This window comes from Oncorhynchus mykiss, chromosome 23 (genome assembly GCF_013265735.2).
Source record: "Oncorhynchus mykiss isolate Arlee chromosome 23, USDA_OmykA_1.1, whole genome shotgun sequence".
In the NCBI taxonomy this organism is placed as follows: domain Eukaryota; kingdom Metazoa; phylum Chordata; class Actinopteri; order Salmoniformes; family Salmonidae; genus Oncorhynchus; species Oncorhynchus mykiss.
In genome coordinates this window covers 28064017-28079903 of record NC_048587.1, presented here as the reverse complement: position 1 = coordinate 28079903, position 15887 = coordinate 28064017, and the positions used below count along the sequence as shown (strand labels likewise).

The 15887-nt window shown below is 42.8% G+C and overlaps 1 protein-coding gene across 5 annotated transcripts in view; it reads right to left on the bottom strand.

The window, feature by feature from the left end:
* Positions 1 to 1649: 1649 nt before the first annotated feature.
* LOC110502528 (protein bicaudal C homolog 1-B) overlaps positions 1650 to 15887 on the bottom strand; it is a 76964-nt gene continuing 62726 nt past the window's right edge. For 2 of the 5 annotated variants that reach the window (XM_036960075.1, XM_036960076.1), the window contains 12 exons: positions 15545 to 15728; positions 14632 to 14793; positions 14089 to 14276; positions 13844 to 13985; positions 11062 to 11233; positions 10490 to 10661; positions 10333 to 10372; positions 9582 to 9754; positions 9152 to 9314; positions 8435 to 8598; positions 6978 to 7092; positions 1650 to 4986 (listed from right to left, as the gene is read on the bottom strand). In XM_036960075.1, coding sequence (XP_036815970.1) covers positions 4859 to 4986; positions 6978 to 7092; positions 8435 to 8598; positions 9152 to 9314; positions 9582 to 9754; positions 10333 to 10372; positions 10490 to 10661; positions 11062 to 11233; positions 13844 to 13985; positions 14089 to 14276; positions 14632 to 14793; positions 15545 to 15728 — 1803 coding nt within the window. In that variant the 3' untranslated portion in view covers positions 1650 to 4858. The remainder of the gene's footprint in view (positions 4987 to 6977; positions 7093 to 8434; positions 8599 to 9151; positions 9315 to 9581; positions 9755 to 10332; positions 10373 to 10489; positions 10662 to 11061; positions 11234 to 13843; positions 13986 to 14088; positions 14277 to 14631; positions 14794 to 15544; positions 15729 to 15887) is intronic. The other 3 variants (XM_036960077.1, XM_036960078.1, XR_002470343.2) reach the window with 2 other exon arrangements.

Here is a 15887-nt window from a genome sequence, read left to right as displayed (position 1 = left end):
TTACTGTAGTACCCCCTGGAGGAGATAAACACAACCATTCAGTCAGTCATGGATTGGATTTACATAGTGTTTTTTTCCACCAGGTGCTGATAGGGCTTTACATCGCATGCAGCAGAAACTCCCCACGTCCACCACCAATGTGTAGCACCCACCTGGGTAATGCCATGGATGCCATTTTACGCCAGAGAGAGAAATACAAAAGATTGTCAAAGTGAAAAAGGGAAAGGTATAGCTGTGACCTGAGTGGAAGGATGATGCATTCAGCAGAACACGTCGCTACCCTCAGTGCACCGCTGACCCATGTGTCAATATTACACAGGACTGGATTCCATCTGCCAGCTGGTGCCTCTCTCACTCCCTCCTCTCTACAGGGCATCTGATGAAAGAGAGGGGCAGATACAGTGGAAAGATAACAGTACAGCATCCTTGTTCAGTACGGTGTCAATGCAAGCAGGATGGTTGGTATGGGTTAGTGTTAGTGTGGTTCCTCTATGGGGTGGATGGTATGGGTTAGTGTGGTTCCTCTATGGAGTGGATGTTATGGGTTAGTGTGGTTCCTCTTAGGAGTGGATGGTATGGGTTAGTGTGGTTCCTCTATGGAGTGGATGGTATGGGTTAGTGTGGTTCCTCTATGGAGTGGATGGTATGGGTTAGTGTGGTTCCTCTATGGAGTGGATGGTATGGGTTAGTGTGGTTCCTCTATGGAGTGGATGGTATGGGTTAGTGTGGTTCCTCTATGGAGTGGATGGTATGGGTTAGTGTGGTTCCTCTATGGAGTGGATGGTATGGGTTAGTGTGGTTCCTCTATGGAGTGCATGGTATGGGTTAGTGTGGTTCCTCTATGGAGTGGATGGTGTGGGTTAGTGTGGTTCCTCTATGGAGTGGATGGTATGGGTTAGTGTGGTTCCTCTATGGAGTGGATGGTATGGGTTAGTGTGGTTCCTCTATGGAGTGCATGGTATGGGTTAGTGTGGTTCCTCTATGGAGTGGATGGTATGGGTTAGTGTGGTTCCTCTATGGAGTGGATGGTATGGGTTAGTGTGGTTTCTCTATGGAGTGGATGGTATGGGTTAGTGTGGTTCCTCTATGGAGTGGATGGTATGGGTTAGTGTGGTTCCTCTATGGAGTGGATGGTATGGGTTAGTGTGGTTCCTCTATGGAGTGCATGGTATGGGTTAGTGTGGTTCCTCTATGGAGTGGATGGTGTGGGTTAGTATGGTTCCTCTATGGAGTGGATGGTATGGCTTAGTGTGGTTCCTCTATGGAGTGGATGGTATGGCTTAGTGTGGTTCCTCTATGGAGTGGATGGTGTGGGTTAGTGTGGTTCCTCTTAGGAGTGGATGGTATGGGTTAGTGTGGTTCCTCTATGGAGTGGATGGTATGGGTTAGTGTGGTTCCTCTATGGAGTGGATCAATTCTCTGTGATTAGATCAAGTAGATCCTGCCTCTGGGGATTAGTGGAACGCTCTGACACCAATCGGACATCAAGAACTGATTATCGGAGCGTGTGGGTCTCACACACAGGCTTACCTCAGCTATGCTTACCAGAGTGTTCTATCAATTTCATGCTTCACACTTTTGCACTGAATATTCTTCCTCACTGTAATAGTCAAATGTATGTGCTATGAACAAAAACTAAAGGAAACATCTTACTGCATACATTTATTACCTTTGTAATAACACTTCAATGTTTGAACAAACTTTTTGGCTTATTTGATAACTCCTCCAAAACACATCTGTACTATATTTACAGATATAACAACATAGCTAAAACAATGTCCTTCTCAACAATCGTATCAACAAGAGCTTTAGGCAAAGTTCCTAAATTCTTCTGTAGAACCTTTTTTGGAACAGTACCTTTCTCTCACACAAAACTGGAGATAAATTGCTAACAAGCATGGCTGCACAGGATACAAAAGAGATGCAAAACATACATAAATTCCTTAGTGGTTTACATTCATTATAAATGTTGTACCATTTCATCCAACTCAGTATAAAGTAGACCCTTCAAATGTATCCCTTTGGGAATAACAGGAACTAAACACAAACATTTAAGACATAATAAGTGTAGGGACAGGAGGCTGGTGGTAAACTTTGATTGCAAATGACTCATTAAACCAGATAAAAAAGCAATAATTCTCACTAACATTCACTTGACAGACCCTATTACCCTCCAAGCACACAAATGACCGCAGGCATAACTTTACAGAAGCAAAATAAAAAAAACATTGTCTGGTTTGCAGGGTAGCTACCATGGCTCAACATAACTGCACTGTAATAATCAATGCTGAACAGCTTCAATATAGTACCATGATAAAGGGTTGAACACAACCCATATTTTTGGTGGAACAAATCCCTTTTAATATCCTGTCTTTTCAAGATTTCAAAGAAAATGACACACTACTGGTCAGAAATGACAACCAAGTCAGGATATCTTATTGATACGATAGTGACATGGGCACAAATCAGTTAGAAGAAGTGGTATGGCGTAAACACAGGATACAACAGATCTTCATGAGAAAAAGCATGCAACATGAGAAACAAGTGACTTCTCTCTGTGCGTGATTACAGAATGGTTGATGCTAAGACGTCTGCTGTCAGTGATGTTGCTGTTGTGTGGAAACAAAGCTTTGGCATGTAAGTTGCTTTGAAATGTTCTCTCTACATCTGCTTCAGCATTCTGTACCTACTGTCATTTAGCTTCAAGATTTAGTTTTTCACTTTGGGCTCTACATAGAGTTCACTGCATTGTCCGTCAAATACCGTACCATCTACCAACAAACATTCTGCAAATAAAGAGTACTTTAAACAAACAGTCTTATATGATAGAATGCACAAAGACTATTAACTTCCAGGCTTAATATGGGGGTTCAATCTAAAACAGTTACAGCAAAAACCTTCCAGAGTCAGACAGCGTTAACAAAAGGGTATGAGAATACTGTTTTACATGAACATAATACAGAGATCAGAGTGACTTCGTCCTTTGATGATAAGCAGCACCACTGCACACCTAATCCTGTTACTTCATCAAATATAGCTTTACAAGAATCCCAGATATCTGACTGCACACCTAATCCTGTTACTTCATCAAATATAGCTTTACAAGAATCCCAGATATCTGACTGCACACCTAATCCTGTTACTTCATCAAATATAGCTTTACAAGAATCCCAGATATCTGATTGCACAACTGATCCTGAAAATTGTATATTTCCACTATTCTTAATTTAAGCTAGAACACATGTTGAGGACACAATCTTGGTAAATGTAGAAATGTGTCTAGGCTAGGGGCTGTCATATGAAATAGAGTTGAGTTTACACCTTTGGTGTGAGTTCCCTCCTGGGTGAGAGGTAGTGGCAGTCCAAATAGCTATATTCTAATAGAAACAATTCCCTGCTGAGCAGCTTAGAGAGAGAAGTAAAGGAGGCATTCGACACTGTAGTAGTGTGGAGGCATTCGACACTGTAGTAGTGTGGAGGCATTCGACACTGTAGTAGTGTGGAGGCATTCGACACTGTAGTAGTGTGGAGGCATTCGACACTGTAGTAGTGTGGAGGCATTCGACACTGTAGTAGTGTGGAGGCATTCGACACTGTAGTAGTGTGGAGGCATTCGACACTGTAGTAGTGTGGAGGCATTCGACACTGTAGTAGTGTGGAGGCATTCGACACTGTAGTAGGTTGCTTCTCTGTCCGCAGCTCTAAAAGCGTATAAAGTGTAAGGAAAGATAAAAGCACACAGTCTGTGAATAATGACATGTCTCCTGAATAGATAGAGGAACACATAGTAGGATTCAACACAGAATATAGACCACAGAAAGACTAACTGACAAAGACCATTGACATGACTACAGGAGACATAATGACAATGACTAAGAAAACCACAGGAGGCCAACAAACAGAATCAGAGAGAGGGGCCTGCTGTTTTGACAGACTGCTCTCTTTCTCTGCTGCAGTCTCATGACACAGCCTGACGGCACCAAAGATTATGGGGTAAAGGTAATTATCAAAGAGACTAATAATGAACTAATTAGAAACCACAGGAACTCATTTGTGAATGTATAAAGTAATGAAAACATAAAAAAATACATGAAACTGATTATTACCTCAGAAAGATAAAAAATAATAATGTGAATACAAAATAATACTTTTCTAAATACATATGACATACAGACTGCAGCCCAACTACAGCAGCTGCTGGTGGATACAACACTGACCTTCGTGGAATGTCAATCAATCAAAACACTGAGGGGTCCAAGGTCAATCCACTAGGTTCTGCGTTTAGTTGTTGATGTCACTTTATTGACTTCATTTCCCCATCTCACTAAGTGCTTACATTTGGCTTGGTACAAATACATCTGTGCTTTGAGTTAATACAAAATGCATAGGTATTCCAATATGAGGAATCAGGCTTTCACAGGCAAAATTGTTAAAGTGCATGTCATTGATAAAACAGCATACTACGAATGCAGTATCAATGTAATTATTTTGTACTAATCATTTGGCCTGTTCCCTTTAACAAAAATGGACAACTACTGGGCAGTACCTGTCCTTCATAACTAGTCAAATACCCTTCATGCATAGATACTCCACAGAAACATCTAACCACTATGTGGAGTGAACACTGGACTTTCTATACCACAGATGGCTCTTCTCTTTTTTTGGCACTTCTGGTTAAACTATGGCTTCTTGTTATGGCCTTAAAAAAGAAAAAAGAAAAAAAAGAGTTGAATAGTTATTGTTCTGCTGGAGGGTGGACAACTGAGAACCAGCTAGGCTGGAGACTGGCCTACAGAAGCCCAAAGAGAGGCACTGAAGGCTGGTTCTCTGTCGTGTTAAGTCCTGGCGGAGTGGAGCTCTACCACCGACCACTGACACTAGCCATGTCAGCGTGGAACTGACGAGACAGACGACCGCTGGCTCCCCCTTCCAGGAAGGAGGATCTGATAGGAGCCTCAAACAGCTTCCTTCGGTTCTTGTTCAGTTCTGGAAAAGACAAAAGTACACAATATTGCATATCAATTGCAATTCTTACAGATAGTATGTTATTTAACATTTATATGTTTTTCCATTAAGAAATACAAGTCCGACAAGTCAATTCAAACTGTAATCCATATGAAGGGAAATTCAATTTTATTGGTCTTCCGATGCAGTCAAGAGTTAAAATCAACAGTGACAGGAAAATGTGCTTCAAATAGCCAATGAAAAATGAGAAAAGCTCACATCAACAAGACCCCTCTTTGTGGCCCATGAGTTTGCCGGGCAGATCACCAAACTAATTGGACACAATTCTTTCAAAATGCGTCAATAAAACAGTTCAGCATCCTTTGAATGATTAATTTTATGGCTGAATCATCACCCTCTGTCAGCAAAAACCTGACATATGATAATTGAGACTGGTAGCTTCAAAATTGCTCTTTTTACTGGCAGAAATACAGGAAGTGGACCTTAATGAGTTGGGGTTGCCTTTAGGAAAGAAATAAGGGGGAAAGGGAGTGTATTCCTGTTTTGGAGCCCTTAGAGTCCTTCAACAGAGATTAGAGCTGATCTGAGCTTTGCAACAGAGCGCATCAGTGGAACTAACTCACGCCTAGAGCCCTTCTCCTCACAACAGAACACGAATACCTCCCTCTCCCAACCTCAATGTGACCCCCTACTGCACCAATAACAGCAAACTGACTTAGATATGATCCCTTCTAGATATAATCCCTTTACTCTAACAATACTACAAACGCATGAAATCATAATACATGAGATGAAGGACAAAACATGTTATAAATGTAACATCCCAGAAACTAAAGGAATACATATACACAGTGTACAAAACATTAAGAACACTTCCTAATATTGAGTTGCTGACCCTTTTGCTCTCGGAACAGTCTCAATTCGTCAGGGCATGGACTCTACAAGGTGTCGAAAGTGTTCCACCGGGATGCGGGTCCTTGTTGACTCCAATGCTTCCCACAGTTATGTCAAGTTGGCTGGATGTCCTTTGGGTGGTGGACCATTCTTGATACACACAGGAAACTGTTGAGCGTGAAAAACCCATACAGCGTTGCAGTTCATGACACAAACCGGTGCACCTGGCTCCTACTACCATTCCCTGTTCAAAGGTACTTAAATATTTTTTTTGCCCATTCACCCTCAATGTCACACATACTGTAATTGCAACAAAAGGTGGCTCTACAAAGTACTGACTTTGGGGTGTGAATAGTTATGCACGCTCAAGTTTTGTTTTTTTGTCTTATTTCTTGTTCGTTTCACAATACAAAATATTTTGCATCTTCAAAGTGGTAGGAATGTTGTGTAAATCAAATGATACAACCCCCCCCCCCCCAAAAAAAAAAAAAAACTAATTTAATTCCAGGTTGTAAGGCAACAAAATAGGACAAATTTCAAGGGGGTGAATACTTTCGCAAGCCACTGTATGTCATGGAAAGAGCAAGTGATCCTAATGTTTAGTACACTCAGTATATATTCAATCAAAATGCCACCCTTCTGAATCCTGTTCACTCCTGGCAGACAAAAGGTATTACTACTGTAGTCATGCATTTATAAACAAGGATTTGTTCATGGAACAACAAACATGTCGGGCATTCATTGCCTTGCAACCGTATGAGGATCCGAGCTCCTCTCTGTCAGTCAAAAAGAGGGACATGACTTGCACCACGGCCTACTGAAACCAATGGATGGCAGTGAAGATTAATTACAATGTTCAGCTATGGGTCAGTGGAAGTACGTGGCTATACTCAGGCATATGGCAGGGCCAGAAATGAGAGATTTAATGAAAAGCATTGAAGTCCATTTCACACCGTCTCCATCAGGAGAGGTTCTGGCACGCCCAACACACCCCTCAACACTTCTGACAGACTTCTGACAGGAGCTATTATCAGCACATACAGCCCAGCAGGATCAGCCTGATCTCCCACATGTCTTTGGAACTGGGTTCACACAAACACACAATGTTTGGACATTACCGTAGTCATTCACACCAGAGATGGCAAGCAGCATTTTCCTGCGTGCTCCAAATGTGGTGATGCCCAGCTCTTTCAAGTCCTGGTCTGTAAGAGTGAGGAAGGTCTGGAGATCGATCTGAAAAAGAGTGCATGTGTACAGTCAATATGTTTATTATGTCACTGCACACAATACCATTTTTGGGATTACAAAATAAAATCCCCCTTTGCAACATAAAATACCTGGGTTGTAGCGATGAGACAAGATAGTAGCTACTACAACAATTGGATACCATGAAATTGGGGAGAAAAAGGGGTAAAAAAAAACAACACATTGTTGATTTCAAATATTCAGGTCCACAACAATTTGCCATTGTTTTCTCTTTCTCTTTCTTTCAGAAACTGACCAAGTCCTTTACCAGATACAACATAAATTACTGATAACCTACATTTTGAGATTATTATGGATAAAAACAATATCATTTGTATTTGTCAAACAGCAGCCAAGCATCGATCATCATGTCACCAGAATAAGACCCTCGTTATTTATTGGAAAGGAGCATCAAGCTCATCACCTTGCACTTTCACCACCATGTGAAGTTCATCATCATTTATTTCATCGGTGGCCTAATAAACGACCTGCTTTCCCGAGTTGTAGTGGGAGGACCACACAACATATCACGTGACTCCAAGTTTACATTGGTTATTCTATTAATATTTGCGCATAAAGGAGTTTCCTCTGCCATTTCTCGCATAATTACATTTTACAGATACAAAAAAATCCCACCATGTCTAACGAACAAATTGTCTGTCGGCATTTATAAAATTATACCAGCATTTTATGTTTCCATCAGCTCGGTCGCAACGTTTTTCATGCGTCAGTTAATTCATCTGCATGAAGTGGTTGGATGTAAACGTGGTTATTGTCACCTTAAAAGGTGAATGGCGAGCATTTTCCAGGAAGAGTTTTAATGCTCGTTCACAATCACACAGTTTTACGGCAGGTCTGATTTATAACGGGAAACATGCATATGAATGGCGTGCACCAAGTTTATATATTTCAATATTTTTGTAGGTATGAAATTTACAATGGTTATAAATGAGGCCTGAAGCCTATCCATTATCAAGTATTTGCAATATGTGTGCTCTGATTTCAATACAAGTAGTTGGATATAAATAGTCTAGTCACTGGACCATGAGGACCACTCCAAAATATGTTGCAAAAAAAGCTTAGTCTAGGTCAAGCGATGGGCAGCTAAAATGGAACTCAAAGCTCCCAGCAAAATGTTTAAATCCATTTATTTATTGACAATTTCTACCGGAAAAGTTTAATATCAGCGTGAAAATCTTAGCCTAAGCACTGATCTATCCATCCGTAAATTCTAGCCTCTCTGATATAGTCAGCCAAGCAGGGATGGATGGAGGTGTCTGCTCCCACGTAAATGTGGCTATCCCATGCTACGGCAGCTATAGACCGGTACCTCCTGCTGTTGGAACACGTCTGTGTATTTCCCCAGGCCCAGCTTGCTGAACAGCTCCGGGAGGTCCGACCCTTTCAGAGAGGACTGGAGACTGCACCCGTTGCTCCCGGTGATCGAGGAGATACAGTCCATGTAGTTACTGCTGCTCAGATAGTGCTCTGCAGCTGTCAATCACAATGTGTCACGGGAAGACAAGACAAGTCAGACAGTCATCATTAAAGACTTTCATAGAAAGTTATCATTGTAAAAAAGAATGTACGCAACGTAAAATAAACCCTGACATATCTCGCTGCCAAAACATTGTGACTAAATATTTGTATCCAATTAGAGCAAGAGAATGCTTTTTGATTGTTTTTAATGTGGGCAATGTAAGCCAACATACTGTGGATGAAATGTGCTTCTCCACAGCATTACCGGTAGTGATAGACTTTGATAAATAATTGGAGACAAGGGCAAAAACAGGAGTCGGATATGAACGGAAGTATCTGGTCTCTAGTGCAGGTGTGTTGGAGGAATGAACACATCTACTCCCACACACCCTAACGTTTTAATTAATGAGTCAATCTTTACACAGCATCTGCTGTTCAAGGTTAGATGTTTTGAATTATGTATCATCAAAACTTTTAAGAGAGTTTACTTTAATTACATGGGAGTGTGATGATCTAGCCTTCTTGCCTTTCATTCAAAGTTCAGATGGGTATCTGCCGAGTAGCTCACCCGATTTGTTCTGCTTCCTCTTAGGACTGCAAACAGACACTGGGAATTCGGCGTGGCTGGGAAGACCGTTCCCACCCCCATTCCTGTCTCTCCAGTTATCAGAGTCACTGCCGTTGCCCACCCCCTCTCTGCTGCCGGAGCGGGAAAGAGACAGGGGGGAGCCCTGGGGGCACAGAAAGCGGACATCAGATCATACTGGGCTGTAGTTTTAACTTCTCATTATTTGGTTTAGTTCTGTGAATCAGAGTATCAATTTAGTTTAGTTTTCAATAATTTACTTTTTGCTTTACATATTTACATGTTGGCTTTCATTTTTTATGCAATCCATGATGATGCTTCATATTACAGTCTCTGCATAAGCTTCATATCAGGAATGTTACTATGAACACGTTCTCTTCCAACAGAAAAAACCTGGTCCATTGGTGTTTACCTCATAGTCGGAGTTTACCTCGTAGGTGGTACTCATGGTGGGTTTGTAGGGCACGTGGTTGGCCCTGCGCAGCTCCTTGATGGTCTCTGCTGGCATAGACTTGGAGAAACCCAGGCCACTCCACGTGTTAGTGGGGGTCCGCACCTCAGTCACAACAGGCTTCTTCAACATTGCTGGACACAGACACAGATAAACACCTCTGTTACCAATTAGTGCGAAAGGTCAGAAAAACGGACACAGTATCCCTTTATTTATTTAGCCCTTTTCCTCCCCAATTTCTTGATTTCCAAATTGGTAGTTACAGTCTTGTCCCATCGCTGCAACTCCCGTACGGACTCGGGAGAGGCGAAGGTCGAGAGATGTGCGTCCTCTGAAACACAACCCTGCCAAGCCGCACTGCTTCTTGACACAATGCTTGCTTAGCCCGGAAGCCAGCCACACCAATGTGTCGAAGGAAACGCCGTGCACCTGGCGACTGTGTCAGCATGCACTGTGCCCGGCCCGCCACAGGAGTCGCTAGAGCGCGATGGGACAAGGACATCCCGGCCGGCCCAACCCTCCCCTAACATGGACGACACTGGGCCATTTGTGTGCTCCCTTATGGGTCTCCCGGTCATGGCGCAGCCTGCGATCGAACCCGGATCTGTAGTGACGCCTCTAGTGATGCAGTGCCTTAGACCGCTGCGCCACTCGGGAGGAACACAGAATCCCTTGAGACTAGACAGGAATCGCCTGAAAGATTGACACTTACCCTTGGTTGCTAACAGCTTTTTCTGTTCATATTCAAGCGCCTGAAATAGGAATGGAGAGGAAGGTCAATGTCAGTTTTAATACTTATCAAATTCCCATTAGTTATTTATTGATACGTGAGTGCGAGTATGTGAGAGAGAGAAGTGGAGTTGGAATACCTCTAGTTGGCCCTGCATATTGGCAAAGGAAGAATGTGGAGCCAAGCGGATCCTGTCCCTCTCGTTCTGCTGTGCTGCCCTCTCTGCTGCCCGCTCACTGCCCGGTGCCCTCTTATCTGTTACTGGGCTGTCTGAAGCACTCGACTCTGGGTCTGACAGTAAGCAGTCTGAGCTGTGGGAGGGGCACAAAAGAGAGGAACAACTATATTAAAAGGACAAGTTACAAACCCCATCACAATAGAGTAGCCTATAGCACAGAAAAGATATACAGCACAGCTCAACAGGGTATGGTATATTAAGATAAAGCATGACAGAATGCAGTACAACAGTGCAGTCCCCTGCTTTGTCTCCAAATAGCACCCACCTCAAGCTCTTTTCCCCACTGACATTCCTCCTGGAAAACTTAAGTCCTTATACATCAGCGGTTGTCACAAAGTGCTATTATTTTCTATTCTATGAATGCATGGGAGTCATACCAACGGAACTAGAATGAGTTCTAGTCCTATGTTCATATCCTTTAGGCATGGGAATGGAAGAGTGAGGACATCTCTGAGATGTAGGTAGTGTCTTACTGTAGCTCTGGACAGACATACTGGAGATGGGAGTTCTTGGTCCCCTGGAGGAGCTCCACCGCCTGCCGTTTCCCTGACGTCTTACAGGAAGCCAGCATCTGTTTCAGCTCGTTTCCATTTGCTGAGTGAGATGGGCTTCTGGGCATGCCCACTTCCACAAAGGTGTCAGAGCCTGGTGGAGAGAATGTAAAAAAGCATTTGTGAAGAAAAGGTAACGTGGGATATTATATTTCTTCCTTCATGATTTAATAATGTCGATCAGTAGGCTAAATATACTATTATATCCTTTACATGTGACAAATAAGATACAAAGAATTGCTAGATTCTTATAGAATCCCTGTGTTTGACAACCAAGTTTTTGTACTTCCAATGCAACCTCTTCTTTAGAGTGCATTATTGCTTAGCTTTCCATTGCCTGTCATGCATATATTACAGTACATTCTTTGCACCTGTAAATCACTCTGCATGATGGCATGAGCATGACTAAATGTAGCTGCTAAACCTCACAGTTGGCACCTGTGTTATTAAAAAACAGAAGCGGTCAATAATGAAGGAGCTTTTTTCTTCCAGGCAGTAACCCAGCCTGCATAACATGATCTGTGTGTGTGTGTGTGTGTGTGTATGTATCTAGGCCTTGACAGCGTAAAATAATAAGATGTCAGTCACCTTAATTAACATCTCCAAGCTATTATGTTTAGTTGAATCACCCTGGGCTCGATGGTAACGGGGAGCAGAGCCAGTTGGGACAGGTTGGAGAACACAGGAGGTGGTCAGGGAGAGGAAACAGTTACTACTGTCACCAGCCAAGCTGGGGCTGAGGCTGAGGAGTCCACGGATCTCCAGCTCCAACAACATGGGAACGTGAGGAGTGTGAGAGTAAGGCTACACTAAAACCACACATGTTAGAGATGCAGGAATCTCGGGACCTCAACCACTGGAATACCAGCAATTAAATGTCACCCTGTTGCAACCTAATAAAAGTGGTTTAAGAATGGGGACTAGACCGCATAAAACAAATATATTGTGGTATAAATTAATTTAGCAGTTTACAAGGCCAAATACCTAGGTTTCCTTGTGGGTTCTATAAACCTCTTTATAGTAAATCTACAAGAGCTATACAGTGCCTTGCGAAAGTATTCGGCCCCCTTGAACTTTACGACCTTTTGCCACATTTCAGGCTTCAAACATAAAGATATAAAACTGTATTTTTTTGTGAAGAATCAACAACAAGTGGGACACAATCATGAAGTGGAACGACATTTATTGGATATTTCAAACTTTTTTAACAAATCAAAAACTGAAAAATTGGGCGTGCAAAAATATTCAGCCCCCTTAAGTTAATACTTTGTAGCGCCACCTTTTGCTGCGATTACAGCTGTAAGTCGCTTGAGGTATGTCTCTATCAGTTTTGCACATCGAGAGACTGAAATTTTTTCCCATTCCTCCTTGCAAAACAGCTCGAGCTCAGTGAGGTTGGATGGAGAGCATTTGTGAACAGCAGTTTTCAGTTCTTTCCACAGATTCTCGATTGGATTCAGGTCTGGACTTTGACTTGGCCATTCTAACACCTGGATATGTTTATTTTTGAACCATTCCATTGTAGATTTTGCTTTATGTTTTGGATCATTGTCTTGTTGGAAGACAAATCTCCGTCCCAGTCTCAGGTCTTTTGCAGACTCCATCAGGTTTTCTTCCAGAATGGTCCTGTATTTGGCTCCATCCATCTTCCCATCAATTTTAACCATCTTCCCTGTCCCTGCTGAAGAAAAGCAGGCCCAAACCATGATGCTGCCAACACCATGTTTGACAGTGGGGATGGTGTGTTCAGCTGTGTTGCTTTTACTCCAAACATAACGTTTTGCATTGTTGCCAAAAAGTTACATTTTGGTTTCATCTGACCAGAGCACCTTCTTCCACATGTTTGGTGTGTCTCCCAGGTGGCTTGTGGCAAACTTTAAACGACACTTTTTATGGATATCTTTAAGAAATGGCTTTCTTCTTGCCACTCTTCCATAAAGGCCAGATTTGTGCAATATACGACTGATTGTTGTCCTATGGACAGAGTCTCCCACCTCAGCTGTAGATCTCTGCAGTTCATCCAGAGTGATCATGGGCCTCTTGGCTGCATCTCTGATCAGTCTTCTCCTTGTATGAGCTGAAAGTTTAGAGGGATGGCATGTCTTGGTAGATTTGCAGTGGTCTGATACTCCTTCCATTTCAATATTATTGCTTGCACAGTGCTCCTTGGGATGTTTAAAGCTTGGGAAATCTTTTTGTATCCAAATCCGGCTTTAAACTTCTTCACAACAGTATCTCGGACCTGCCTGGCGTGTTCCTTGTTCTTCATGATGCTCTCTGCGCTTTTAACGGACCTCTGAGACTATCACAGTGCAGGTGCATTTATACGGAGACTTGATTACACACAGGTGGATTGTATTTATCATCATTAGTCATTTAGGTCAACATTGGATCATTCAGATATCCTCACTGAACTTCTGGAGAGAGTTTGCTGCACTGAAAGTAAAGGGGCTGAATAATTTTGCACGCCCAATTTTTCAGTTTTTGATTTGTTAAAAAAGTTTGAAATATCCAATAAATGTCGTTCCACTTCATGATTGTGTCCCACTTGTTGTTGATTCTTCACAAAAAAATACAGTTTTATATGTTTATGATTGAAGCCTGAAATGTGGCAAACGGTCGCAAAGTTCAAGGGGGCCGAATACTTTCGCAAGGCACTGTACATGTCTATGTTGTCTGTAGGTGCGGTGTGTGTGTGTGGTACCTTGGTCTTGGTTGGACTTGCTGGAGCGGGGTTCTGACGGGTTGTGTCCGCTGGCCTCCTGGACCGAGTCACACTGGTTGGGGTTCAGAACCGTGTCTGCCAGTGACACACTGGACATCCTGCCATAGACTGAGCCAGGATGCTGCATACAAACACAAATGTAGCTTTATATATTATACTCACTATAGGCAAGGTATATATTCAATGTAACAGCTAGTGAGTATATGTCTATGAAAGTCATTCACCTTGACATGTCCATTGATGGTACAGGGGCCTTTGGAGCAGTCAGGGACCCCGTTGGTCTGCTTGTCGATTGGGGAAAGCCCGGGGGGAGGGGAGGGGGTGTTCTGGGTGTACCCCTGGACCCCAGAGAGCAGGATACTGCTCAGAGTGGCCTGGGCTACAGGGTGCATCATCAACTGAGACGAGAAGCCTGGATACACGAGGGAGAAAATACTACACCTGTATCATAACATTTTCATCATATAATAATTTATTACATTATACAGAACAATCTCAAAGTGCATAACAATTTTTTTTAAATGGACACAACTAGACAGGGCAACAGACAAAAAGAAAGCACTGCTGATACTACAAAGGACACAGCTATTAACAGAAAGCCTTCCTAAAGACAAAGGTATTTAGGGCCAGAGTCTGTGGTGCCTTCAGGTAGTCCGGGAGGGAAATCCAGAGGCTGGGTATCAATCCCTTATAGCTATTTGTGAACAAGGTACGAAACCTGAAGGTGTGAGACAGAGAGAGTTTGTGCACTAGCCGTCAGTACTCACCTTGGGTGCTGGTGAGAGAGCTGGGCCACAGTGAGGAGGAGGGAGATGGGGTGCTGGGGCTGGGGTTCTGCATAGGGCTCATGGAAGAGTTCAGACTGTTGAGAACAGAGTTTGGAGCCGGGGAGCTACTGAGAGAATGGGGCACTGATGCACCTAGGAAGCCTGGAGGAGAGAAAAACACAGATAAGGCTGTATCTCAATACAGTATCACTCTAAAAATATTTTCTTCCCACACCAGTGATAGATATTATTGCACACTACCACATCACTCATCAAGTCATTTCATATCAGTGGTCAGAAAATAAAGAGAGAGACATTTGAGAGAACTGGGTCTTTGACAAATATAACTCAACAGTCAATAACTCCATGTTAAACCGCTACTCTATGTTTCAACTAAATGTTTCAAAGAAGACTGAAACAGGTTTGTGGGTTTTACAAACAGATAATTTAACTCCAGAAATAAGGCTCGGATTTCCTTGGCAGGCTGAGCTGTAATCTGATGGAGAGGGATGTAGTAATTAACTATAGGCTGAGATGTGGAGGCCCATATCTTACCCATGGGCTTTTGGGTTCATACTGTACACACCAGGAAGGGACTGTCAATGTGGTCACTTTCCAGACATAAACCTCCTAACAGTTTATTCCATGATACATAACTCATGATTTATTCCGTTGTAAAGGAGTTTGTCTCATGTTATTTTAAATTGTATTTCTTATTATTTAGTTTCGCAAGATAATACCATAACAATACAGTTGGATTACATACAGTATGACACAAGCCTCATTCTCCAATCACTGGTCTATAAACGTGTGGGAAAGGGCCTAGGGATGACATTTGTATAAAGACACAATAGATTTCCTTTGAGCATTCTCATAATGGTGTAAGAGGTGGATGCAAAGAGAACTCCATTACCCAGGCTGCTCAGCCCCAGGCCAGCAGAGGCCAAGATGTCCAGGCCGACAGGACAGATGAGGGTGGGGCCGTTGGTGGAGGGGGACATGGCTGATGACACCCCGTTGCTCTCCAGACCCAACAGAAACTTCCGGGCCTCGTACATGTTCACTGCATTCCGCTCCACACTCTTTACTATCACAGACTGAGGAAGGGAGAGTGGGAGAAAGTGGGGGGTGGGGAGACAGACAAGCGGAACAGAGAAAACAACAACATGGCAGGTTGATGTGCCTAATATATTGTTTGGATTTGGATTATGATGTGCAGTGCTTTACAGTTATTTACAGAGATTTTCCTGACCGTT